This window comes from Callorhinus ursinus, unplaced genomic scaffold (genome assembly GCF_003265705.2).
Source record: "Callorhinus ursinus isolate GAN/ISIS: 27379988/994484 unplaced genomic scaffold, GSC_fseal_2.0 scaffold4, whole genome shotgun sequence".
Lineage (NCBI taxonomy): Eukaryota > Metazoa > Chordata > Mammalia > Carnivora > Otariidae > Callorhinus > Callorhinus ursinus.
In genome coordinates, this window is record NW_027397066.1 from 60,971,260 (window position 1) to 60,996,510 (window position 25,251).

The 25,251-nt window shown below is 41.6% G+C and overlaps 2 protein-coding genes across 15 annotated transcripts in view; one reads left to right on the forward strand and one right to left on the reverse strand.

The window, feature by feature from the left end:
- Positions 1 to 7,650, forward strand: part of STBD1 (starch binding domain 1) — a 10,290-nt gene extending 2,640 nt beyond the window's left edge. The window contains exons 2-4 of one of the 2 annotated variants that reach the window (XM_073891802.1): positions 3,634 to 3,854; positions 5,723 to 5,902; positions 6,020 to 7,650. In XM_073891802.1, coding sequence (XP_073747903.1) covers positions 3,634 to 3,854; positions 5,723 to 5,902; positions 6,020 to 6,582 — 964 coding nt within the window. In that variant the 3' untranslated portion in view covers positions 6,583 to 7,650. Of the gene's footprint in view, positions 1 to 3,633; positions 3,855 to 5,722 lie in introns of both variants that reach the window. The other variant, XM_025887629.2, reaches the window with a different exon arrangement.
- Positions 7,651 to 9,823: 2,173 nt separating this feature from the next.
- The window catches only part of CCDC158 (coiled-coil domain containing 158), a 98,338-nt gene continuing 82,910 nt past the window's right edge, over positions 9,824 to 25,251 (reverse strand). For 8 of the 13 annotated variants that reach the window (XM_025887698.2, XM_073891804.1, XM_025887701.2 and 5 more), the window contains 6 exons: positions 22,736 to 22,896; positions 20,196 to 20,255; positions 16,484 to 16,551; positions 14,686 to 14,844; positions 12,854 to 12,953; positions 9,827 to 10,063 (listed from right to left, as the gene is read on the reverse strand). In XM_025887698.2, coding sequence (XP_025743483.1) covers positions 9,943 to 10,063; positions 12,854 to 12,953; positions 14,686 to 14,844; positions 16,484 to 16,551; positions 20,196 to 20,255; positions 22,736 to 22,896 — 669 coding nt within the window. In that variant the 3' untranslated portion in view covers positions 9,827 to 9,942. Of the gene's footprint in view, positions 10,064 to 12,853; positions 12,962 to 13,014; positions 13,044 to 14,685; positions 14,845 to 16,483; positions 16,552 to 20,195; positions 20,256 to 22,735; positions 22,897 to 25,251 lie in introns of those variants that run through there. The other 5 variants (XM_073891807.1, XM_025887705.2, XM_025887703.2 and 2 more) reach the window with 5 other exon arrangements.

The window sequence follows — 25,251 nt, forward strand, 5'->3', positions numbered from 1 at the left end:
TTTCCAATCTGTCTTCTTGAAATTATGCCAATGGCTGAAGCACGTTGATTTCCCTTTGTAACGTTAATCTCTACCACAGATTTCACTGTCCCCTCTCTGTGAGGAATTTCCAATCTCTCATTAAACAACATGCCCCCAGTTCCAGCTGCCTGCTCTTGGCTCAACTTTAACACATCCCAGCAGAATGGATCATCTTCCTCCCGCTTCTACTGAATCTGCTTTCCTTTTCTGTTTCTTTCTCCCTAGGCTCAAAGACTTCCACATAAAGGCAACACTATTTGCACCCGTATAGTGATAAACATGGTACTATTAGTGCGGGAAGCATGTTTTTAGATTATGTAGCCACAGACTTCCAAGAAATACGGTAGTGAGTGGAGTATTGCTTTTTTTTTCTTTTTAAAGGAGCAACACAGAGATCAATGAGTCAACATTTAAGTTTAGAAAAGCCAAAAGGAAGGCCAAATAATGTTCTTTTAAAATGTTGCATGAGAAAGCTGATACAAAGTAAAAAGAGTTATGATGGGTGGAAAGAACTGCATCATTTATTGGTTATATGTTTAATAAATAGCAATTGAAGACAACAGTAAATCTTTACTAAGAACCTTCTAGTTATTAGAAATGGATAGTGGGGTTTGCTCTCTATGATTTTACAGATCCTCTGGGATTTCATTTGTGAGCACATTGATAAAGAAACTTTGACCAATGAGCAGCTCATAAAGTTATCAGTGAGGAAATAAAATGTTCAAGAATTTTCATACAATTCATAAAACCACTCTATTGGCTTTAGAATTTGTAAAATTCAAGGACATCCTACGTCCTTGTCCCATGTCCTATGACATCAAGTTTTATTTTGACAAAAGGAGATAGAATAATTCTAAAATTTTCTACAAAATTCTATTAAAAATAGATCTATAATAGTCTTATGACTTACGAATGAATTAGTAAGACATTCACTTTCTTAAAAATATACCTTTGATACCACTTTTTATTATTTTCAACTTACCACAAGATTTTTTTTTTTTATCTTAAAGCTGCCTGGATTGAGATGAATGGGTGGTTGCTAGTGGTTTTTAAATTTTCGAGGTCTTTAAAAAGTTCATTATTGATTCTAATTAGTTTAAGACATGAAACCTACTTGACAGAAAAGAAGTAGCATCTACATTGTGCCAAAAAATGCAAATAGAACCTATATGAAGAAGATGGCATTAAGCTCCAGCCTGGGAATACATGGAGCTTTTAATCCATTCACTTAACCTGTACTTTTTGAGGGACCACTCTGGGAATGCTCTAGGTGCCAGGAATTTAGCAGAAGACAAAGGACAATAAACCCTCCTTTCAGGTAGTTTATCTGAGGATAAAGAAAGAAATCAACCAGAACAAATCATGGATTTTACAGTGTATTAGAAGTGATGCCCTAGGGCGCCTGGGTGGCTCAGTCGGTTAAGCGTCTGCCTTCAGCTCAGGTCATGATCAGATCCAGTCCAACATTGGGCTCCCTGCTCAGCGGGGAGCCTGCTTCTCCTTCTGCCCCTCCCCCTGCTTGTGCTCTCTCTGACTCACATTCCCTCTCAAATAAATAAATCAAATCTTAAAAAAAAAAAGAAATGATGCCCTAAATGCTACAGAAAAATAAAGCAAAGAAGGTTATGGGGGGAGGGGGTTGTAATTAAAATTGGGATTATCAGGGAAGGGCTCACAGGGCAGATGAGCCTTGTGCAAACACCTGGAGAGGGTGAGCGAGAAAGGATAGCTATCTGGATGCATGTCTGCAGACTCATCCACTCATCTTTCGGGGCCCAAGACAAGCCCCCAATTCCCCTGCTTACTGAAATTGCCACCTACCAATCTGGAGTGGTTTGCCTGGGTCTCCAAGCCACACTAGCGCCAGCTTCAGATCACACTTAAGAAGCTCCTGAGGAAGCTTCGAACTAACAAGGTCTTTTTGTCATGAGCTACAGAGCAATTGGACGGTCCTGGGCAGAGGCTCAGGGGATGTTTTACCAATCATCCCGACTGCTGCTTTGGAAAGTAGCCTGTAGGGTCTCCAGGGTGGAAGCAGGGAGAGCAGAGGGAGATGAAAGCAGTAATCCAAGTGAGAGATGCTGGTGGCAGACCAGGGTGTCACAGAAGAGTAGTAGAATTCTTCATACAGTAGTTTGAAGAAAGAGTGTGAGTTTGCTACTTTCTGCCTACTGGGAGAGGAGAAGAAAGGAGAGCGGGGGACGACTCCAAGTTGTTGGTGTTCCGGCCCTGGGGAAGGATGTGGTCGCCACTTCCTCCGAGATGAGGGAGGCAGGGCAAGCAGCGGGCCTGGGGAGAAGACAGGGAGTCAGGCCTCAGGGAGCTGGGGTGGAGCTATCTGTTAGCGCCCAGGAAGAGAGGCCCCGTCCCCCTCCCCCCTCCCTTAGGACCGTAGGAGTTGTGACCCGAGGGAGGCTCGCACCAGCCCTCCAGGAACCGGGTCAGGGGCTGCTGTGTGCCTGAACACGGGGCACGTTTGAACGATTCGCTTTACCAGAGGGAGCCATTTTACTCGTTATTCCCAGGCGGTATTAGCCGGCTGTGGCCTTAGCTGCTGGGTGTAGAAATGCGCTTCCAGCGAAAGGCTCCGGCTGCCGACACAAACGTGGGAATTAGCAGCTCGAAGCCGGTGTGTAAAGCTATCAGATCAAAAGAGTGAATTGAGAAGACAGTGTGTCTAATTCTCACTTAGCTCCCATGGTGGGTGACTTGTGAGGATCAAATGAAACACATACATTACCTGGCACACAGCGCTTAACAGAACGGGTTGCTGTTTTTATTAATAAACCCATCTGTAGGAGCTTGTCCTTGGGCAACATCCAGTCCAGACAAGAGGGCATGCGTTTTGCAACCCCCACCCCCGCCAAGAGGTCGAGGAAGAAGCAACGGCTTGATGTGGTTGAGGTGACTGGCACGGATAGATGGCTGGGTCTCAGGCCAATCCTTTCATTTTACCAGGGGGTGGCGGAGGCTGGGGGGGAAGCTGGGCGCAGCTAACTGGCGGCCGAAAGCGCTTTCCCCGCCCGCAGTCCGCTGCGCTCCCCGCCTGCCCCACCCGACCCGGCCCGCTACCCCTCCAGCCAGAGCCCAAGCCCGCGCCTCCCCGACGCACGTCGGCCTCGCCCGCGTCTAAGTTCCCGGAAGCCTCCGTCCGTCGCTGGCCGCGCCGCGGCTGACAGTCCACGGGGAGGAGGCGCCAAGGTGCCCCGCGCAGGCCGAAGCCGGAGCCGGCCTTACGGGCAGCTGGAGCGAGAAGGAAGGGCGGCGGGGCAAGGCCCGGCGGGCGCGCGGCAGCGGGGCGCACTTGGGCTCTCTCCGCGCGCGGGCCACACGGGGAACGGAGCACCCACGCACCCGCCAGCCACGGGCGGGGTCGGGAATGAACATGCTGGAAAAGGAGGCGGTCGAGTCTCCGCCCGGCGGGAGCCTGGGACTGCAGCCCCGGGGCGGGCAGTGGGGCGGGGCTGGGAAAGTTGAGTATTAGTCGCCGAGGGCTGGGCCCCGCGCAGGAGCGCCGGCCGCGGGGACCGTAGAAGGCTGGGGCGGGCGGGGTAGGTGTGGCTCTGTTTGTGTGACCCGAGCCCCCGTCCCGGTCGCGGTTGCCTCCCGCAGCTGCAGCCTCTCAGCCATGGGCGCCGTCTGGTCCGCCCTGCTGGTCGGAGGGGGCCTGGCCGGAGCGATTTTCGTGTGGCTGCTGCGGGACACGGGGAAGGAGAGCGACGCGGAGCAGAAGAACGCCCCTCTTGGGGACGCTGCGGCTCCGGGAGGCGATCAGGGTGGCGCCGGGGGACTGAGCCCTGGACCTTCCAGGCGGGAGCTGGTCACCAAACCAGGTATTCTTCCTCCCACGTCTCGAGGGCAGATCTGCCAGGGAGCTTTGACGTTCACCGAGAGAGGAAAAAAAACCCACCTGGAGTTTTTCTCGCGGCCCCTCCCCGCGGACTAGCCTCCCCTGCCCGGGGCACGACCCTCCCCACGCCTCGCATTTTCCCCGGAGCGCACGCGCCGGGCAGGTTACTCGCCCTCCACGGAAGCCCCGGAGGTTCCCTGGCCCATCGTCCGAGGGCAGCGCTCGGCAGAGTCTCTGCGCCCGGCGCCCGCCCAGGAGGACCTGTCTTGCCCCTCCGGCCGGGGCGGGGCGGGGGGGGGGGTGATGGGCTCCTGCGCTTGGCGGCGCTTGGCGCAGTGCGGGCGGCTGCAGCGGCGGCGCCCCTTCCGGGCCTTACAAAAGGAGTGCTTAGGTTCTGGGGGATCCTACAACCCTCTTCAGTCTCCGACCGAGCAGGGACACTTTCTCAGTCCCAATCCCATAGCCTCACGTCCTCCCATCCCTCACCCCTTGGAAGAGCCCGGTTTGGGAACACCCAGGCTGTGAGCACCTCCCGCTATCTGGACGCTTCTGTCAGGAAGTTCAGGTTGGACTCTGGTCATGACGGCCTCGGCTGAAGCCTTAAGGCTGCATGCTGGCCACCCATTTCAGAGCTGTGGGCCCCGACGGCGCAGGGTTGTCTAATACCCCGGGAAGGGACCTACGTATTAGGGGACCCGACACCGATGAGTAGAATTGACATCCAGGTTTATGTGTGTACATGTCAGCGACTGTGTACTAGCCAAAGTAAGAGCACTGGCAGAAACCCTTAGCTTCCAGTGCCCTCCCTTGGCCAGCTGCCCATGCCTGGACGCCAGCCGAACGGTGAAAATGACATCTGGGAACTTTATTTTTAGTGGAGTATGTGTTCACGTGTAACCATTTGAAAATCTGCTTCTGTGCTTTTCTTGGGATTGGTTTGAGATGAGCGAAGAGCTGATTTATCTTCTTCTGAAAGCCAGCCTCATGTTTTAGGTTGGAAGACTGGGAATTCAGGGTAATATTTATGTCTCACAATGCCACCATTAAAAAGAGGTAATATATTAAACAAGGCCAACCCCCAACCCCAAGAGAAAACCCCCATCTGTGCTGACTGTATGACTTTGGAGATTTCGATCTTGTAGGGAGCTATTCGGACTGTTGGTAAGGTGGCCAAGAAGGAAACTGACCCTTTAGGGAGCTTGGATTGTGCACTGTAAGAACATTTTTTTTTTAAAGTGTAAAATGGGAGGCGATGTAAAAAGCCTACCTTTTGTTGAAGAGGTTCCTGCTGCATATGGGGTTGGCAAGGAGAAACCAGCCCTCCCTCCCCACCATCACTCCCAATTCTTACCCAGTGATTTGCTGCCGTGCTTTGTATCTGCCCACATGTGTGAGAGCTGATCCCCGGTCTGCATGCAGTTCCTAGGAGTACAAGTGTACTCTTAGGGTCCGTAGGGTAGCCATGAGGACCTTTGCCCCACAGTGGAACAGCATTTTTTGATGATGGAAGCTGAACAACATGGCCTCATGCCAACATGGCTTGGACTGCAGAGATCGAGGACCAGCACAGGGTTACAAGGCTGCCTCCACAACTTGCCACTTCATTTACACTCTTGTGGGGGCACCGTGATGTGCCTTTTATTGCTGGGTATGCATGCATATTCTTAGAGTACACTGTTGGTTCAGTTAGTGTCTGAACTCCGTAATTAAGTACTTATTTTGAATCAAGACGGATTTTGTGAGCTGCAGCTAGATTAGTGGTAAAGTCTTCAATAACTAAACCTATTTTCGCAGCCTTGTTTCTCACAAGAACTGCCTAACACTATTGACATTTTCCCTTTGGTTTTTTAGAGCATCTTCAAGAAAGCAATGGATGTTTGGTTTCGGAGATCAAAGGCCATGGTAACTTGCAGGATGCAGCATGGAGACTGCAGAGTCCTTCTGGAAAAGACAGTGATTGTGACAGTTCAAGAGAGCATGTTCCTTCTGGACAGTTTCCAGACACAGAATCTCTAGCTACATCGGAGACTGGTAACTCTCGGGGTTACTCGGAAGTTTCAAGAAATGAAAGCCTTGAATCTCCTATAGGAGGATGGGGATTCCAGAAAGGACAAGAGGCACTTGCTAAAGTAGCTTCCTGTTTTGCAGAAAAGTTGTATTCTAGCAACCTGGTCATTGACAGAGCCAAAGAAGTGAGCCTTGCCCAGTTGAGCAATCAGGACCAGGCCGACAATGAGGACTGGGAAACGGTGTCCAGGCACTCATCTTGGGGAGGTGCTGGTTTGGGTGGCAGTCTTGAGGCTCCAGTGTTAAGCCCAAACCAGGGAATGGACTGTGGCAGAAGCACTATTATGGAACCAAGAGGTCCGGGAGTGGATGTGAGCCGAAAAAAGGTAGCAGCGGTGTCTTCAGGGTCTCAGCGAGTCAGTGTCCGGTTCCAGGTGCATTATATCACAAGCACTGGCACGCAATTCGTTGCAATAACCGGAGACCACGAGAGTCTTGGGAGGTGGAAGGCCTACATCGCACTGCAGCGTAGCAAGGATGGGTTCTGGTTTCGTTCTGTGCCCCTGCCCGCAGATACGGTGGTGGAATGGAAGTTTGTAGTGGTAGACAATGGGGAGATTACCCGCTGGGAAGAATGCAACAATAGGTTCCTCGACACTGGCCATGAGGATAAAATGGTTCAGAAGTGGTGGGGGATTCACTGATTCAGTGTTTCAAAGTACCAGAGAGGCTGTTGCAGAATCTGGAAAAAGCTAAGTTTGCGGAGCACACTGAATAATTTTAAATAAAGGAAGTAGAACTCCAAATTTAGCCATCGGCGTTGTTTCAAATTTGCCAGTGGTTTTTGTCTAATGTGCAGAAGTATATATATATATGTAGGTAATGCTTTCAGTGAGCGTGGCCTTTTTTTCCCCCGTGGCCTTGATGGGTGGATTTTTGCTGATCCATCATTACTTCAGGGCTTGGTCCTCTTGGGGCATGACTTGGCCACACCTCAGGTGTGGACTGGCCAGGACACATACAAACCACCCAGCTGCACAGGGTTCAAGCTTGAGCCTCTGGCTGATCTTTAAGCCCAGGGAGTGAAGCAAGCCTCATTCGAAAAGAGCTGCTTTCCTATTGGTACAACTGGAGAAACTCTCTCTTTACTACATGCACACTTTATATTTAAAAATAATTAATGCCATATGCAACTGTGATCAGAAATATCTGGTCACAAATATGAATAGCAAGGATGTGAAGACTTCCCAGTGTTTTTTGTGTTTTTTTGTTTTTTTGTTTTTTTTTTTGCTTGATTTTACCTGCTAGCTGTGCTTTGAAGGTAGCAAGTAAGTCTTTGTCTTAATGATGGCAAACTGGTGTAGAAACAAGGGGCCTAGTCAGAGTCGGTCATTGGGAGGAGCCCACAAGTAGAGGGAACAGGAATGCCATTAAGGTGTAGGCTGCGTGAGGTGTCCTGCGTGATGCTCCTAGAGGCCTGGGAGGTCCAGGTGCAGCCTGACTGCAGGGGGGGACACAGCTGTAATTTATGTCTAGGGCCTTTGTAGGACCGTCTCTCCCTTTGCCCCTCCTCTCTCACGGGTCTGGACTGACAGATGGACTGGTCCATAGCAGTCATTTCTCCTGCCCTCTCCTTTCAGACCAGTAGCTATCTTGGGCAACAAAATTATAACAGGACAGTGATACAGAAGTACATCTTTGTTCTGAGAAGAAATAAAATACTTAAACTTTATTATAACTGAACAAATAAAATCTGAGTTTTACTATCTTTATTGAGTGTCTGAATTACTTGTCTAAACCTTAGTACTATAATAGCTTAGATGTAAAATAAAATATTTTCCTCCACTAATAACAGACATGTAGAAAAAAAGCAAACATCAGAGGCAAGAGGGGTCCATTTTTCTCCTCTCTTTGGAGAAAACGTTTTAGATTTAAAAAAACAAACTTTGCCTTTGTTTGGAAGGACATTATGCATGCCTGTACTTGAATTTTTATGTTAAAACAACTTGTAATAAGTATAACATCTTTTGGCGAAACACAGCGTTTAATCCTAGTTACAGGTGGTCTTTGCTGAGAAGAGCATAAACCCAATGGAAAATGGTATTAGGAAGTGCTGAAAAGAACAGGACAGTTTTTGGCTCATGTAGCACTTGTATGTTAAATTCACATATACTTTTTATATTCTTCAGAATGAATTTCACATTCTACCAGTAAGGTCTTCAGAGGGCATTTACTGTTACTTCACAGAATGCCCGACATTTCTATTTGGTAAAATTAAAGGTAAAACAGTTTACAATAAAAGTATCTTGAGAGTTCTTTCACTAGCAATCTTATCATTACCTGATGAAATAAAAATTAATCTTTCAGTAAAACCAACTGATGTAAGAGATACCTAGAATATCAAACTTTGTATTTTAAAAGAGTGTTGTAAGACCGACAGGCTTAGAGTGTAATGCTGCCATTTGGAGGAGAAACCGGAGGACTTCGCTGATCATCAGCGCTGCTGGGCTTAAGGCCATCTGCTCTCACAGACACCATACAGTTGAGAAGGCTGCACCAGAAGCCTGTTCCATGCTCACTAAATACCCGCAGTGGCTGTTTCTGGCACAAGGGCGGCTCTCCTTGCAGACTGTCTCCCAGGCTGCTTCTGTCCTGGGGCTCTGCCACCCCCAGGACCTCACTGTCTACTGTACCCGGCTCACGGAAGAGGAAATTACGTGAGGAAGGACACAAACGCTTACTATTCTGGCCAGAAAGTGCCACACATGGCTCCATCTGCAGGTCTTTAGTGAGGACCGGTCAGGAGGCGTGGGGGAGGCAGGGCTGGGAGAGAGCCTCGAGCAGGGCAGCCATGCAACAGGGGCATCTGTACTGTGCAACAGGAGTATGGACTTTTCTGGACAGCTGTCCTGCCACATTGTCCTGTTGTCTCCGGCACGAAGACCAGAGAGACAGATTAGAGTGTTAGAACTTTCAGCCCCATCCACCGATCTCAGAAGGGGAGTGGGGGGCAGCAGATTAAGCTCTACAGAAGAAGATTGGATGAGCTTCCAGGCTGGCAAACACATCTAGGTCCTGGGAGGGTGATGTGCCCTGAGAGGCATGAAAGCTTCATGTACCACAATGTCCTACTTTGCCCTGTGCATCTCTTACATGTGGCTGTTCCTGAGCTGTTTCCTTGAAAATAAATGGGTAATAGTAAGTAAAGCACTTTCCTGAGTTCTGTGATCTGTTCGAGCAAATTAGTGACACTGAGGAGGGGCTGGGGGGAACTCCAATTCATAGCTGGTCAGTTAGAAGTATGGGTAGCCCAGGATATGCAATTGCATCTGAAGTGGGGGCAGTCTTGTGGGACTGAACCCTTAAACCTGGAAACTCTGATAATAACACCAGGTAGTTAGTGTTAGAATTTAATCGACTCCTAGGACACCTAGCTGGTGTCCACAGAGAATTGGTTATTGGTGTTAGAAAACACTCCACATACAAAAACCCCCTAATCTAAGAAAATCTAATCAAGGCAGACTTTATCCATTCAATCTAGAAGTTACCCACAGGCTGAAGAACACATTTTTTTTCCTTTCTTTCTTTGTAGTTATTAACCTGTAATAGAGAAACCTTTCCAAAAGTTTTAATTAGGGGCCCCAATGTTCTGTTATCTGATGACATTCATTGATAAAGATGGAACAGTGAGTTCAGGGTCACAAAAGGAATCCCTGTTAGTACGTTGGAGTTTGTCCTTTTGTTCTGGGCATTATACCACAAATTTTACTTGCATGTGAAGTTTTTGTTTTTGTTTTTTAAAGCAGAAAAGAGTATTGTTTAAGCACCAGTAAAGATAATAAAAAACATATAATTATTCCAGCACACTAGTCTTAGCACCAATTAATACCTTATAAGATATGCATTTCTTTCACATCTAGCTAGAACGGTTTAAAGTTTTACTGTGAGAGCATTCAAGAATAGTTTATTTCAAAATAGAGTTTATAGGACAGGGTATCTTTTATTAAATTTTCACATAAAAAGGAAAAAAGTACACAGGGCACTAACTATAAGCACCACCACAATTAACTGGGCCTCATCCCTCTGTAAAGAAGAGGCAAGCAATGTATCATTTTAGTAACATTTTTTCCTGGTCTTTCACTTTCTGTATCCTCTTTTCTTGATTTCTGATCATTGAAGACATTGCTGAAAATGTTGATAAAATAAAGTTAGATTAGCAACATCTGCTCTGGCTTTAAATTCTATAAGTGCTTCTTAAAAGGTCAGCTTGCTACTATAGAATAGATACGTTCTGACTCAGGAAGTTCTTAAACATTTCAAAGTAGCATATTTTTGAAAAGACTGATATTAAATAGCTAGGGGTAAATCTTTACTCTTTCAGTTGTTTTAAATGAACATAATTATTATAGAAGTAAGACATACTAACTGTAAATAATTTGAACCCCTCAGAAGGGCACAAAGAGAGACGAAGGTGAAGGTCAGTATTTGTCTCTGCTCCCCCAATCTGCGGAAGCCCCCTCAGAGACCATCACGGAAAACAGTTTGGTGAATATATTCGTGTGCACACACGCACGCACGCGCACACACACACATTTTGCTTTACACAAATGGAAATATGTGGTATGAGCTGTTCTGTAGCTTGCTTTATTCACCTAAAAAAAGTCAACATTTTTCCAGTTCAGCTCATGTTTTGTTACGACTGCACAGTATTCCATTATATGGATGTACCAACATGTTAGTAAATAAAATTTTAAAAAGTGGATTTCTCGTGCTTCTCTGGAATGAATCAGTCATGGGGATGACAGGTACAGCACAGGGAATGGTATTGTCAGTGGTATAGTAATCGTGTTGTATGGTGGGTGACAGGGGGGAGGCCACACTTGTGGTGAGCACAGCATAAAGTACAGAGAAGTTGAATCTCTATGTTGTACACCCGAAACTAATGTAACATTGTCAACTACACTTCAGTAGAAAAAGCTGCTTTCTCAGTGCAGAGGATCATAGGGCAAGGGAGGGAAAGCTAAATGGGAAGAAATCAGAAAGGGAGACAAACCATGAGAGACTCTTAACTCTAGGAAACAAGCTGGGAGGGGGGTGGGGGGATGAGGTAACTGGGTGATGGGCATTAAGAGGGGCACGTGATAGAATGAGCCCTGGGTGTTACATGCAACTGATGGATTGCTGCATACTACACCAGAAACTAATAATGTACTATATGTTGGCTAATTAGATTTAAATAAAAAAGTTGCTTTCTTAATTTTCATAAACAATGCCATTTGTAAACAGGCTTTTATGTGTTTGTACAATCTTCCTTTTTTTTTTTAAAGATTTTATTTATTTGACAGAGAGAGACACAGCAAGAGAGAGAACACAAGCAGAGGGAGTGGGAAAGGGAGAAGCAGGCTTCCCACAGAGCAGGGAGCCCGATGTGGGGCTCGATCCCAGGACCCTGGGATCATGACGTGAGCCGAAGGCAGAGGCTTAACGACTGAGCCACCCAGGCGCCCTTTGTACAATCTTCTCTTAAATTAATTGCTATAAGTGGAATTGCTGGGTCAAAACATATGTGCAATTTAAATTTTGATAAATGCTACCAAAATTCTCTCCAGAATATCTGTTTCATAATTTCCAAGAGACATTCCATCCAGACAATGCATCAAATAAAAAGGTCTCTTTATTTTTTAAACAGATACAACATGTCTCCCACTTAGGTTATTATATTATTATACTGAGTGTATACTCAGATATATACTCAGAAATGAAGTCAGAATGTGAATAAAAACGGGGCCAATAAGATAATGCATCCTTTAAAAAAAATCACAATAAACTTAAAATCGAATGTTTTTCTTGATGTATATCCATAGGGATCTGGGATTATCAGAAGGGATTTGGAGTTTTCCCTAATAACAATTTGGTATAGCCTTAACATATTAAAAAAAAAAAAGTGGGCTTTGGAATCAGCAATTGCAGAGATCAAGTCCAGCTCTACTACACATTGTGTGACTTTGAACTTACTGACTGTGATGTGATCTTCAGTTTCCTCCTTTTCAAATGACCTGATATTAGTACCCACCTCCCTGTGTTGTTGTGTGGCTCACATAAAGAAAATGTAAGTCAAGCACAGAGTACAGCGCCTGGCACATAGCTGGTAAGTGCTCAATAAATACTAATAGCAGCTGTTATTTCTGTTATTATTACTAAGGTTAAATTTACTTGAGAAGGAATTGTTCTTAGAAAAATATTTATTATCCTTCATCTAGCAACTTATATTCCCTAGAGATGGGAAGATGGACTAAGAATAACAAGTATACTCCAAAATTATTTCTCTCTGACAAAGGCTCCTGGATTCATGAATTTATACCAGAAAAGCATAAAACATGATAGCCCTCCCACATCCATGGGAACACCCACTTAGAACTTATGCCCCAAAAGTTGCCTCCCATCTGCAGAGTACTATAGTTTCTCAATCCAATAGCTTTAGTACATTTAAAAGTAGTTTCTCTTTTTTATTTAGTGATTCACTGGGTGGCACAGTCTCTTCTAGCCTATGCTAATTTAAATCCTGTGTAAGGTGAAATAAGGTTATTTTGTCTTCTAGGTATCAACTGCAATCTTATCCTGACTACTGTCATACAAACGCTTGGTACAGACCTCACAGGGACAAGAAAGTGTGTGGGAAAGTCTCATGTGAAAAACTGCTTGAAACGTGTGCTACTGAGGGTTGGTCAGCAGTGTTCTTGTCCCTATTAGATGACAGGGTAGAGTGGGGCTTAGGTGACCTGCCCAGGGTTGTACTTACTTAATTAATAATTAATTCAGGGATTAGTCATGGCTAAGACCTTCATATTTTGACTAAGGTTTCTGAATTGCTTATTCCATATCCTCTTCAGCGGCTCTATAGATGGGAGGATTAACCTGAAGGGAAGGTGGGTATTCTTTTGAGCAAGGAAGATCTCTCTGAAATGTACACAGTACCTTGGTTCTTCATCTGTAAATCTTCTACCAGAGTTTGCAAGCTTTCCAGTCTGTTCTGAAGCTTCCTGCATGTTTTTCCTGTTGTTTCTATTGGCTGAGACTGTGAAGCTATTAGAAAATTGCTTAGATGTGATATTAAAAGTCTGTCGGTATTTTAGAAATCTTCCAATTACAGGTTAAGCAACCTTTCCTTTAAAATAATGGAAACTTTAAAACACTATTTAAAAATAAATATTTTCACTAAATATTGCAATACTAGTTTATTTGATTGTTTCAAACCAATCTGATTTATTATTATTTAACTACGTAGCATTAAATGGTATGAGTGAGAGGAATACTTTAAATTTAATGATATGTTCTGCATTATAAATGACAGCTCTTCATACCAAACCTGAGTAGCTCCGTTAACTTAGGGTTTGGAAGAGCAAGATTTAATACTGACACTGGCAACAGTTTTGAATGTGCATGAGACCAAGTGCCTGTGTTGGTGGCTGTGTCCCGAGTGAGGACAGTGTTATATGGTGGGGGAGAGGGTGCGGACGCTGACATGGCCGCAGTGAGCCTAGAACGAACGTCGCAGTGGCAGGTGACGGGGGCTAGAAGCATGTCAGCTAAACTCTAATAAGTGTGCTCAGTTTTGCCAATCTCTAAAAAGATTGATTGGTCATCTTGAAGTTTTAATTTCGATCTTAGTCCCTGACTTGCTGTATAATCTTGAAAATATTTTTTGGTGGCTCACTTTCCTATAAAAAAAAACAAACCCCTTTTCTGTGCAGATATTAGTATTAAAGGCAATCATCTAAGAATTATTCTAGTTCAAGAGGATGAAAAACAGTTCCTGAGAGAGATAGTTTTCACATAAATAATATATGGTGTTTGATGAGTATCTGACAATGGAAAAAAATGCCATGCTATTATGTAATCACAAATTAATAATGAGGTGACCAGAAGTATTGTTCTACTCCCACAAGTCACTGCTCTAATAGTTAAAGAATTTGCTGCTCTAAAGTTTTTAAAAATACTAAAGGATAACTTAGAAACGTAAGAGACGAAGGAGGACAAAACGCAGAAAAAAGACGGTAAAAAAGAAAATGTATTAAAATCTGTGATTAGGTTGTGATTTTCATATTTTGGGGGGAATCTAGAAATGCGTGAGGCAGAGAATTCCTAAAGACTAAAAGCTGACTGACTAGTGATGCAACAATTTGCCTAGTTTATCCCTTGTCAAAGGGGACGCTGCCTGAGAGCACTGGGGTTGCCTGCACTGCTTTCATAGATGGAAAAACATTTCACATTCAATTCAACATATACATACATATATCTAATGTCCACTTAAATCTAAATCAAACCATTTTTCTCATCTGTCTGAGCAAATAACAAATGAACTTAAAAATTTAAAAATGAGAACATTTTGACAAGTTTGTATGATTGATACTTGTACTTACAAAGGCAGAGACTGAAGAGAGCCATGGTTTTAAAGAATGTAAATAAGATAAGTCACAGCATTTAAAACAAAAGACCCAAAATCTTATAGTAAAATGGGGGGGGAGTTAATTACTCATGTCAGAGAAAGAAAGAGAAAATATTCACATATAATATTTCTGCATATTTATTAAGGAGAGAGTGTGTGAGAGTGTGTGTGTGTGTGTGTGCACGTGTGCATGCACAATAGCTATTTTATTTAAATAAGACTCAAGTTACACAGCATCAGTTAGAGCTTGCACATAAGAACACCATGTAAAATCTTATTAATTCTGATTATGGAAAAGAACTTTCAATTCACCAGAGCAGGAAATCAATTAATCTCATCAGTGATACCAAATCATTCTTACCTTTAACAGGATCAGGTGAATGAACAGGTTTGGTGGATCTATATTGTGATGTGGAACCCACTGAATCTTCAACCGAACTAGTTAGGAGTGAGTGAACTGGAGACTTCTTAGGAGAAGAATGGAATGAACGAGAAGCTGAATTTTTCACAGATGGACTTGCTAAAATTTGGCAAGAACAAAAGTAAAGGACAGAATTAACTAAAAATAGTATATTGCACCTCTTAAAAAGTCAAACTTTCATGAGAAAATGTTCCCAAACAGTTCCTGCAGAAAAACAGGAACTGAGAGAATATATCACCAGCAGACTTCCATTGAAGGAAAAATTCAAGGCATAAGAGTAACATGATACCAGGTAGAAAGTAAAGTATAAATATGTGGGCATATCTAAATGGATATTAACTATAAAAACAATGCAAATTATCCACTGTGGTAGTCACCTTTATAATTAAAATACATATGTGACAACAATTGTATGTAATTTGAAAGGATAGTGAATGGAATTAACATGCTCTAAAGCACTCCCAACGCAGGCAAAAAAGTAAAAGCACTCATTTAATCTAATAAGGCAAGGATATATGTTGTATTCTCTTGTAATTATTAAAACCACAGTAGAAACATGTAAGTGAAGTAAAAAGCATTAACTTCAAATAAATTCTCTTTTTCTTCAAAATATTAGTTTGTAAAGATTTCTCTCAGGTTAAAGATTATTTAAAAATTAAGAATTTGCTTTTATTTTATTTAAAATTATTGTTTTGATTTTAGATATAGATTGACAATCTTCCATTAAAAACAAGAAACCACAGCAACTTATCTTTCTCCTATCTCTTTTACTTCACACCTCATTTTTCCCTATTTACGTTATTATTGTCCAGATTTATAGCTAAACTTCTGTTGAATAACTATCATTTTTAGTTTCATTCTTTCCCCCATTCATTTTATTCTCTTCTATAGGAAGGCCAATTATACCTTTCAAATCTAATATACTCTCTGTAATTATTTTTCATCTTTCTTTTTGTGTAATTTTCTCTAGGAAGTCCATCAAGTTTATGTGATTTCAGTCATGCCTATCCTATTTATATTTTCTCCAGGGCTTTCCCCTGCAATGATTTTATTATTCTTTTCCATTTCTAGTCTGTTATGCCATTTTGTTTTTCAACAGATTCTGGTATCTTCCATTTTCTTCCTTGATCTTCCTATTTTACAGACAGGATTATATGTCTTTGGAAATTATGAAAAGAACCATCTGTCTCCATTCTTTCTTCTCTTTTCATCCATTCAATAAATATTTACTGAGCACTTGCTCTGTCCCTGGGATATATCAGGAAACCAAACAATTAAAGACATTTGCCCTCGTGCAGCTTTTGTCTAGCAGGAGGTGACACAGTCATGTTTATGAACAACATAAATTAGCAATTTACATATTAAAAAAATACTAAGTGTGATTTAAAAAAAGAAACAGGGTGACTGGGAGTACGGCAGAGTTACAATTTTTACAGAAGGTGGTAAGAGTAGTCTCACTGAGTAAGTGACACCTAATCAATGGCTTTAACGGAGCTGAGAGATTAGCAACATGCAAGGAACAGTGGCGTAAAAGCCTTAGTATAGAAGCTGCCTGGAATGTTCAAGGAACAATTCAAGGGAGGATGAAGCAGATGATTTGGGGGGGGGGAGGAAGTGAGCCTGAAGAGTTAATGGGGACTTACAGGCTACTGTAATACCTGCCTTCTACTCTCATGGAAATGAGGAGCCACTGGAATTTTAGACAGGTGCAATTTCTGTACTTTCAGTGAATACTCACCTGTGGATGGGAATGTAAAGCAAGTAGATGGATCTTCCAGTTCTCCTGTGTGTAATGTGACGGGCTCTCTGGAAGCATAAGGATGGTCATGCAAACATTCCATTCCACAAACACAGTGTTAAGATTTATGGAAGAAGCAAGCTAACACACATAAAAGTGATAACTTAAAATATAAACTAAAGATGGCAGTTATGATCCTAAATTGCAGAAATCCTAAAATACCCTAAGAGGGAGATCCAAAGTTACATTATCTTTATGCCTTCAGTACCCATGAACATTTTGCAGAATAGAAATGTAATAATATTGGTTAGAAGATTCATTTTTTGTAATAATAGCTATAAAACCCAAATATTTCTCTCATGGATTCTAAGAGACACAATCCTAGTAACTTATTTAAAAAGAAAAAGAAAAGACAAAAAAAGGAACCTCTCTTGGCAACAGCAGCATCACTTTACAAAACTATCAGACTTACTTAAATCAACAAGTTGAAATCAACCACATTGTTCCCTGTGGTCTGGGTAATGGTGTAAGAATAGGATGGTAATGGTTCCCTTGGAGGGGGTTTGTGATGTCAACACTGTTTTCATTATAATACTACTAAGATATTATCTGCTTTTTAATGTTCAGTCCCTCACAAGTATACAGTGGAGTTTCCCAGATGCTCCACGATATCTGATGTCACAACAGATTACATGCAGATGCAGATATGAGAATCCAGCTGTCTTTTATTAAGCCACACGTTAAATTGTAAAACAATGCCCTCCCAACAATTTTTTGTTTGGAAAAATTATTTTTTATAATAAAGAACCATTATGTTAACATGTAATAAACTTAGTTATTTCTAAATGTGTATCACAATGTTTTAAATTTTTAAAATGCTTAATAGAAAAACTTATTTTCCAATATTTAGAATAGCAATAGAAATGACCTACACAAACAAAAGTTCTTAGGAATCTTCAATATTTGTGACTACAAAGGAGGCCTGAGACCAAAAAGTTTAAGGATAGCTGTATTAGGAGAAAAGCTGTGGAAAGGAAGGCCGTGGCTATATTATGCATAGCCTTAATTCTCAGGGCAGTTTGTTTCTGCTGCAGTAGGCAGTGGGGTGCCTTTGAAGGTTTTGGGGCTGGGAAATGGACATAGTCTGAGGTGTGCTTTTAGGCAGATCAATTTGAAAATGATGTACAGAAGTGACTGGAATGTGCAAGAGACTGGAGATTTCAAAACATCCACAATAAACACTGTCAAGGCCACCACAAGAGCCTAATAAGAAAGGGAGTGAGGCCTAAAGCAGTGTGGTAGGCTGAATCATGGCTGCCATGTATATCTGCTTCTGAATACCCAGAACCTACGAGTGTTACAGAGACTTTGCATATCTGATGAAATCAAGGGTCTTGAGATGGGGAGATTATTCTGGGTTATCCAGGAGGTCAGCCCAAGCATCTATAAGGGGAGGAAGGAGATTTCATTCGGAAGTGAGAAGACAATGTGGCAATCTCAGCAGACAGAGAGATTTGAAGATGCTATGCTATGCTGCTATCTGAAGATGACGGGAGAAGCCATGAGCCAGAGTGCAAGGAATGACGCTCTAGAAGCTAGAAAAAGGTAAGAAATGGATTCACCCCAAGAGCTTCTGGAGGGAGTGTGGCCCTGCCAACATCATGACTTGTCCCAAGGGAACTGACTGAGGACTTTGGGCCTCCTTGGAAATGTGATTTGTGTTGTTTTAAGCCACTAATTTTGTTACAGTAACCATAGGGAATTAATACAGGCAGTTCGAGAGGATGTACAAAGAAGAAAATGGATTTGAGACCTGCTTTAGAGTCAAAATTAATAAGATTTAGTGACTAGAGAAATGAGACAAAGGAGAAAGAAGAACCAAAGATAATGTTAAGAGTTTAAGCAGAGGTGCCCTGGAAATCAGGGTGCCATTTACAGAAACAGAAGATGAGATGGGGGGATGGTTTTGTGGAATGATGGCCTTTGTTTCGTCTTGGTCATTATGATCCTCAGGTCAGTATGTTTCAGCTCCTGAAATATCCATCTAGAGATGTGTAAAAGGGAGCTAGATGTTTTGAAGCCTTTATTGGAAACCTCCCTTAGGGCATAATGTTGCTCACTGTTATAATAACATAAAATAAGAAAAGTCAATTCTCTACAAAACTTCTGAGAGATGTGGCTCTCAGAGTAATTCAAGCACAAATCCACGTACAGAAGTGTTCATGTCTTTAATTTTTTATTCCGTTCCAGGTATACGGACTATACTGATTTAACTTAAAAGGTTGCAGAAGTTTCTAAATGAAGAAACATTGCCATAAGATATTGAGTAAAGCAAAGATGCCGCAATGACAGTGAAATGTTGTAGTAAAACAGCAACTGTGGTATTCTTTCTCATTCTTTTACGTGTGAGTTTTAAAAATGGCCAATTTGCCACAGTAGAGAGCATTCAAATGCTTCTTTAATTTTCTAGTATGATTTACACTTTTCAGAGCTTCTATAAAATATCTGAAAACCTCTTCTTCCCGGGGCGCCTGGGCAGCTCAGTCAGTGAAGCATCTGACTCTTGGTTTGGGCTCAGGTCATGATCTCAGGGTCATGAGATCGACTCCACCTCAGGCTACACTATCAGCGGGGAGTCTGCTTCAGATTCTCTCTCCCTCCCCCCCCACCCCGCTCCTATACGTGCGTGCTCTCTCTCAAATAAATAAAATCTTAGAAAGAAAGAAAGAAAGAAAGAAAGAAAGCCTCTTCTTCCCATTTGAACACAGGAAGGGGACAGGTCCAGCTTTTCCTCCCCAATCTCTCTCTTCACAAACACATCATGGCTGAAAGAAACAGGTTTTTCTGGTCATAGGAAAACTAGAGCAGAGCATTACATATCTTAGGGGAGTAGCCCCTCTGTGCTCCACGCCTAGGATTGGGCTCTTTCCCAGGGAGCTCGGTCTAGGTACACAGATGTGGTCACACACCTGAGCTCAGGGGCCAGCAAGACCTGAGTTCAAATCTGACTTCACTGTTTACAAGCTGTATGACTCTGGCAAGTTGCTTAAGCAATCTGAGTCTTCATTTCTAACCCATATATGGACATAATAATGCCTAAGTCAAAGATTAAGTTAGATAGACTAAATAAGTCTAAAGCATCCAGAAAATGTAAAAATAAAAATATGCAGTAAATAGCTATAGATATTATTAATAGGTTCTATATAGTGTCACATACCTACGTGAGAAGAAAATCAAAACTCATTTAAAAGAAAGATATATTTTAGAAAGATTCAAGTTCATTGTATATATTGATCAAGCAGTGGAGACAGTAAGAAAATATTTATAATACTATCTTAATTCATTCACTAAACAAATGTTTACTGAATGACTACTCTGGTGCTGAATATACAGCAATGAATTAGCCTCCACCTAACAGGATTTAAAGAGAATTCATTTTCATAGTCTTAGGATATAAGAAAGGCTCTGATATCTCTATTTTTTTTTAGGTGGTAAAAATAGAAAAGATAAAAGTAAGTTTTTTTTTTCCAGGCAGTCAGTCAATAAACAGATGTTAAAACTGTAAGCCCATGTCTGTCTTGCCCACTGTTACATTCTACAGACCTAGCGTGGAGTGCAGCATGTAATGGGCAGCTAACCATCTACTGAATTAGTGAGTAAAGAGTAGAAATGGGGACTCATGCAGTCAGGGACTGGTAAGATCATTTCTTACCTGCTGAGAGTATCACTGGATTTACTACCTTCAGTGGAGTCCCTTAATGAGTTGTTGCTTCTGTTGGCAGAAGGGTGGGAGAAACAGAGTACACAGTGTTATTTTTACTTAATGATAAAAGTGCCTGTTCCTCTGAACACTGCTTTACACCAGCGCTGATTCAGAGCGAGACTGGGGCACTGGCTTTTCCAGGTGGAGAAACAATGTGAAGAATAGCCTGAAGACAAAAGGAATTGACTCCTTTTGGGAACGAGGAGTAGTCTGTTTTGGTTAGAGCACACTATGGGAGTAAAGCGGGCTGGTGACAAGTTAGGGAGCTCCCTCAACTTCAGACTGAGAGACCAGGTCACTAACACAGCAGACAGTGAAGAGCTGATGAAGGCCTGAGAGCAATGCCCTCTGGGTCTTACATGGATAACAGATCAATATTAGCTTTTCCTTCTTGGCTAAAAATAAAAGAGGTTGTTTCTGTTGAGGGGTTATGGATTTCATTTCTTTATGGTCTTTTTAGGACTTCATTTAAAAACTTAGCTCTTCAGTTACTGAGGGAAATAGGATTGTTCTCTGTGGGGTTCTTATAATCCTGTATTGAGGGTGTTAGACATTCCTTCTGGACTACCTTCCCCTCAAAAGTTAGGTAAGCCATTATAAATGAGTGTGAAATGTAGAAAAAGTCTTCCATTTTTGTATGGCCTACCATGTAAAAATCTTCCTATGGGTAAACAGCAGCAAAATTTAAAATAAGCCAAAAAGATTCCTGTTGATTTCTAGAAAATACATTACACTGAAATCCACTTTAGTTTTAATGTAACAGCTTTCCTTCAATGCCCAAATGCCCATTGATTCCTATGTAAACTGTCTAGACTTCCCAAATTACCTGGAAACACAAAAAATTCTTGGACAATTAATTAGATCAGAATCTCAGATTCTTCTTACCTAAGGCATCTCTCTAATCTCAGGCTTGATTCAGTAATGCAACCTCTTACTCTATCATCTCTATTTAGATAAATATAACTCTCAAGTTACTTATACAAAGAACAATTTCCAGATTCCATGTATTTTTAGAATAATCCATTGCTCTTTAAAGCACAACAGTAGATTTTAGGCCTCCAAGCAAATTTTGCAGAAGGCTGCCCCTGGAATTCATCAACTCAGAAATGCTTTCATAGACCCTTAAAATCTTTAGGCCGAATTTAGGCTTTGGTGACAAGGTCATTTGTAGGATTATAGCAAATTAACATACATTCTTTAAAGGCAGGGACCAAATATGTTCATGTTCAATACAGTCCAATATAATTTAAGCCCACGATTAGTGGCTAAAGTGATGGAAATCACCTGACCAGAGAAGTCATAGTAATCTTTGTGGAATGATTAGTGCTGGGAGCCAGCGCTAACTTTTACTTTTGGCTTTGCCTCTTTGCTTCATAGGAGACGACAAATCAATCTATGCCTAAATTTACTCATCTGTCAAATGAGCTTAATAATCAGTGCTGTCCTGGCTTAGAAGGCCTATTATAGAGTTCCCATAAAAACGAAAGTGCTTTGCACATATATGCATTCCTCACTGGGGTGGCCAATGGAATGTTTCCAACATGTGATTCAGATAATGCAATGTTATGCTATGTAACTGGGCTGCGCTTACTATTTTGCTATTACTATTAATAATATTATTAATAAACATTAAATATATTCAGCTAATATTTAGCCACTTCAGGTTAACATATACTAATTGAACATCTTAAAAACTAGAGATTGTTTATATATAGGTATTATTTCAGAGAGTATTACTTTTAGATATTTGTCATATAACCAGAAAATGAATATTACAACAGGTTGTTGTAATACTAACAACTAATATATAATTAGAATTATAATACTAAAAATACAGTGTGTACTGTATTAAAATGTTTTGTGAATTTAATAATAAAACACAATAAAATTTTAAAACAGTATTTGAGAAGAATATGAGAATCTCATTGATTTCTGCAGGTATATACAGGGAAGGGCTGGTGAACTTGTTGAATCTTTTTGGGTGTGATCTTTTATTAATTTGGTATATGTCATTGGCATGAATACCTACAGAACCAAGGACTCTCCTACTAGATTATATCTGGAGAGTCATGTAATTCTCACAGTTCTAGTTTAGCTCCACCATTGAACTGTGTGGCTGCAGGCAAGTCAGCCTTTTGAAACTTATGTTTTTCTCATTTTTAAGATGGGCTAAATAAATCCTGCCCTGTCTTGTTTCAAACAGTTACTATGATAATCAAAAAAAAAGATTATGGATGTAAAATCTGTCGGGACCTATAAATTATGAATGTAACTTTGGGTAACACCTTGCTTTGACGACTTCTTTCTGAACAGAATAACTGTATTATTTGCTCTTGATACCAAGTTGTTTGACTTTTGCTTAGTTCCTTCACTTTCATATTGTTTTCCCTGGTAAGGTCAGATCGTCTCCGAAGTTAGTTAAACCTCCCCCTCCCACAGGGAACCACGCTGAGAGAAGCTCTCCCATCCTGCAGTACACCCAGGCTTACACAGCTACGTAGGAGACCCCCAGGGAGGGTGTTCTCCCTTCCTCTTCGGGCTTGCCCAGGGGCACAGCTGGTTCCTCGTTGATCACACTTCTCAACTCTTGGAGAAGCTGTTTCAGGTCCCTTGTCGGATCTTCCTTCAATGTGTTAGGTTTCATAGAGTGCTGTATTTAAAACAATTTACAAAACAAACACCTTAGTTTTTTTTTTTAGATTTGTATGCTATTTCCTATTGTAAAATTAATTCAGCTGGTAAATAGAAATTATGAAGGAGAAAGAAGAAAAAACAAAAATCACCTATAATCTTATTACTCAGGGATAATCAATAACAACCAATCAATAATGAACACAGTGCTGTATCTAATTTATAAATGTGTGTATACTTCTTTATATATCCATATTTATAAATTAGAGGATACACACATAGGATCAAACCATACACATCTATTTTTAAATCATTTTTAAAAAAATTTTAACAATGGAGTAGGAATAGTGTACTGTGTCATTAAATATTTACAACTATGTCCAGGCAAAATAATTCCAGTACTTTTTAAGGGCTGAATTTTATAAAGCTACAGAACTTTAGAAGTAAGGAACTCTTTAGAGATGAATTAATTTACTCCCCCATTTTACTTATGAGGAAAGAGACCCTCAATATTTTCAAACTGGGTTAGTTGGTATTTGAGAATAATTTTAAATGCTTTTCAGATATATAAGTATTCCCTTATGAATATTTATAATAAAAATTACAGATGTTCCCAATAGGCACCTCAAAAGGGGAAACCAACTGATAGTTAGCAGTTGCTCTGGTGAGCAGGTGGTCTTAGTTGGAGGACACTCATGGCTAGAAAGTCATCAATCATCACCAAGCTATTTTAGCTGAAGGTGTCTGTCCCAATGTAGAGTTAAACCCGCCATATACATTGGTTGTTGAATGAACATTGGTTTTGCTTTTCTAGGGTCTATTCCAAACAAGTGTTGATGTTATTGATATAATCCTCACATCCCCCTTCCCTTCCTAACCCTGTGGACAAACCACAGATAACAGTCAGCTGAAGATGTCAAGAGTTCTGACTGAATGTGTGGTTAAGTATGGTCTTTCCAGTTTATTGATGGAAATTGCCAAGAGTTCAGAGTTTCATAAGTTAGACTCCATTTAATTATTAAGTTTGGCTCCATTAATTTAAAATACATAAAGACATGAACAATTTTTTAATAGACTTCATTTTTTAAAATTTATTTTTATTTTTTTTAAGATTTTATTTATTTGACAGAGAGAGACACAGCGAGAGAGGGAACAAAAGCAGGGGGAGTGGGAGAGGGAGAAGCAGGCTTCCCACAGAGCAGGGAGCCCGATGCGGGGCTCAATGCAGGGCTCAATCCCAGGACCCTGGGATCATGACCTGAGCCGAAGGCAGCCACTTAATGACTGAGCCACCCAGGCGCCCCAACGACAAGAGACTCTTAATGATAGAGAACAAGAGAGAACAAATGGGGGCTTGCTGGAGGGAGGTGGGCGGGGAATGGGCTAGATGGGTGACGAGTATTAAAGAGGCCACTTGTGATGAGCACTGGGTGTTATAGGTAAGTGATGAGTCACTAAATTCTACTCCTGAAACTGAGATTACACTGTATGTTAACTAACTAGAATTTAAATAAAAATTTGAAATAATAAAAAAAGGTTGAAAAGCATTGAATTCCAACATTCACTTAGCAAATAATTATAATCAGCCCTATGACATTCTCATATTATGACTTCATCCTAATACTTTTAAGAACCGTTGAAATGTGTGTTTCTCCTCCAATTAAAATGTAAGCTGCTTTATAGAGGCAAGGACTTGGTTTGATTATCACTCTTTTTATACTCCTTTACAAATAAGGTACACTTGGCTTGGGTATGAAATCACAAAAATATCAAGGTTGGAGGCTTCTTGAAGATCATTTGGTTCTAGTCCAATCTCCAAACAGAAGTGATGATGAATTTCCTCTATGGCACCCTAGCAATAGACTTATCTGGCCTTTGCATGATCACCAAAAACCAAGGAAGGCAGTTTAATTTTTATACACCTTTAATCTTTTGAGAGAAAGCCTTATTAAACTGAATCTCCTCCATAAAACTTACATCCCTGGTCATCTTTTACCTTCTAGAGTCATGGGGAACAAGTGGAACATAACCCTTTAGAAACAGATACTTATTTTATCCCTTCACCCTCCACTCCCTTACCTCCACTTTGTAACACACACTGCAGGCTAAATCTCCTCAAGCCATCTACTCTTTTCACATGGCATGGGCTCACCATTTCTCACCACTCTGGTAGTGTCTCTTTTGACAGACTGCTTAATCAGTGATTCTCCCTGCCTAAACATCGAAACACAAAGTTCAGGGAGAGTCTGACCAGAGCAGTGTGGAGAACTGTCCCCCTCTTGGATCTGGATGCTATCTTTTAAAACCTTTTTCGGCTGCCACATAATACTGCTGACTCAGACTGAGCAGGCAGTCAACTGAGGCTCCGTAGGCC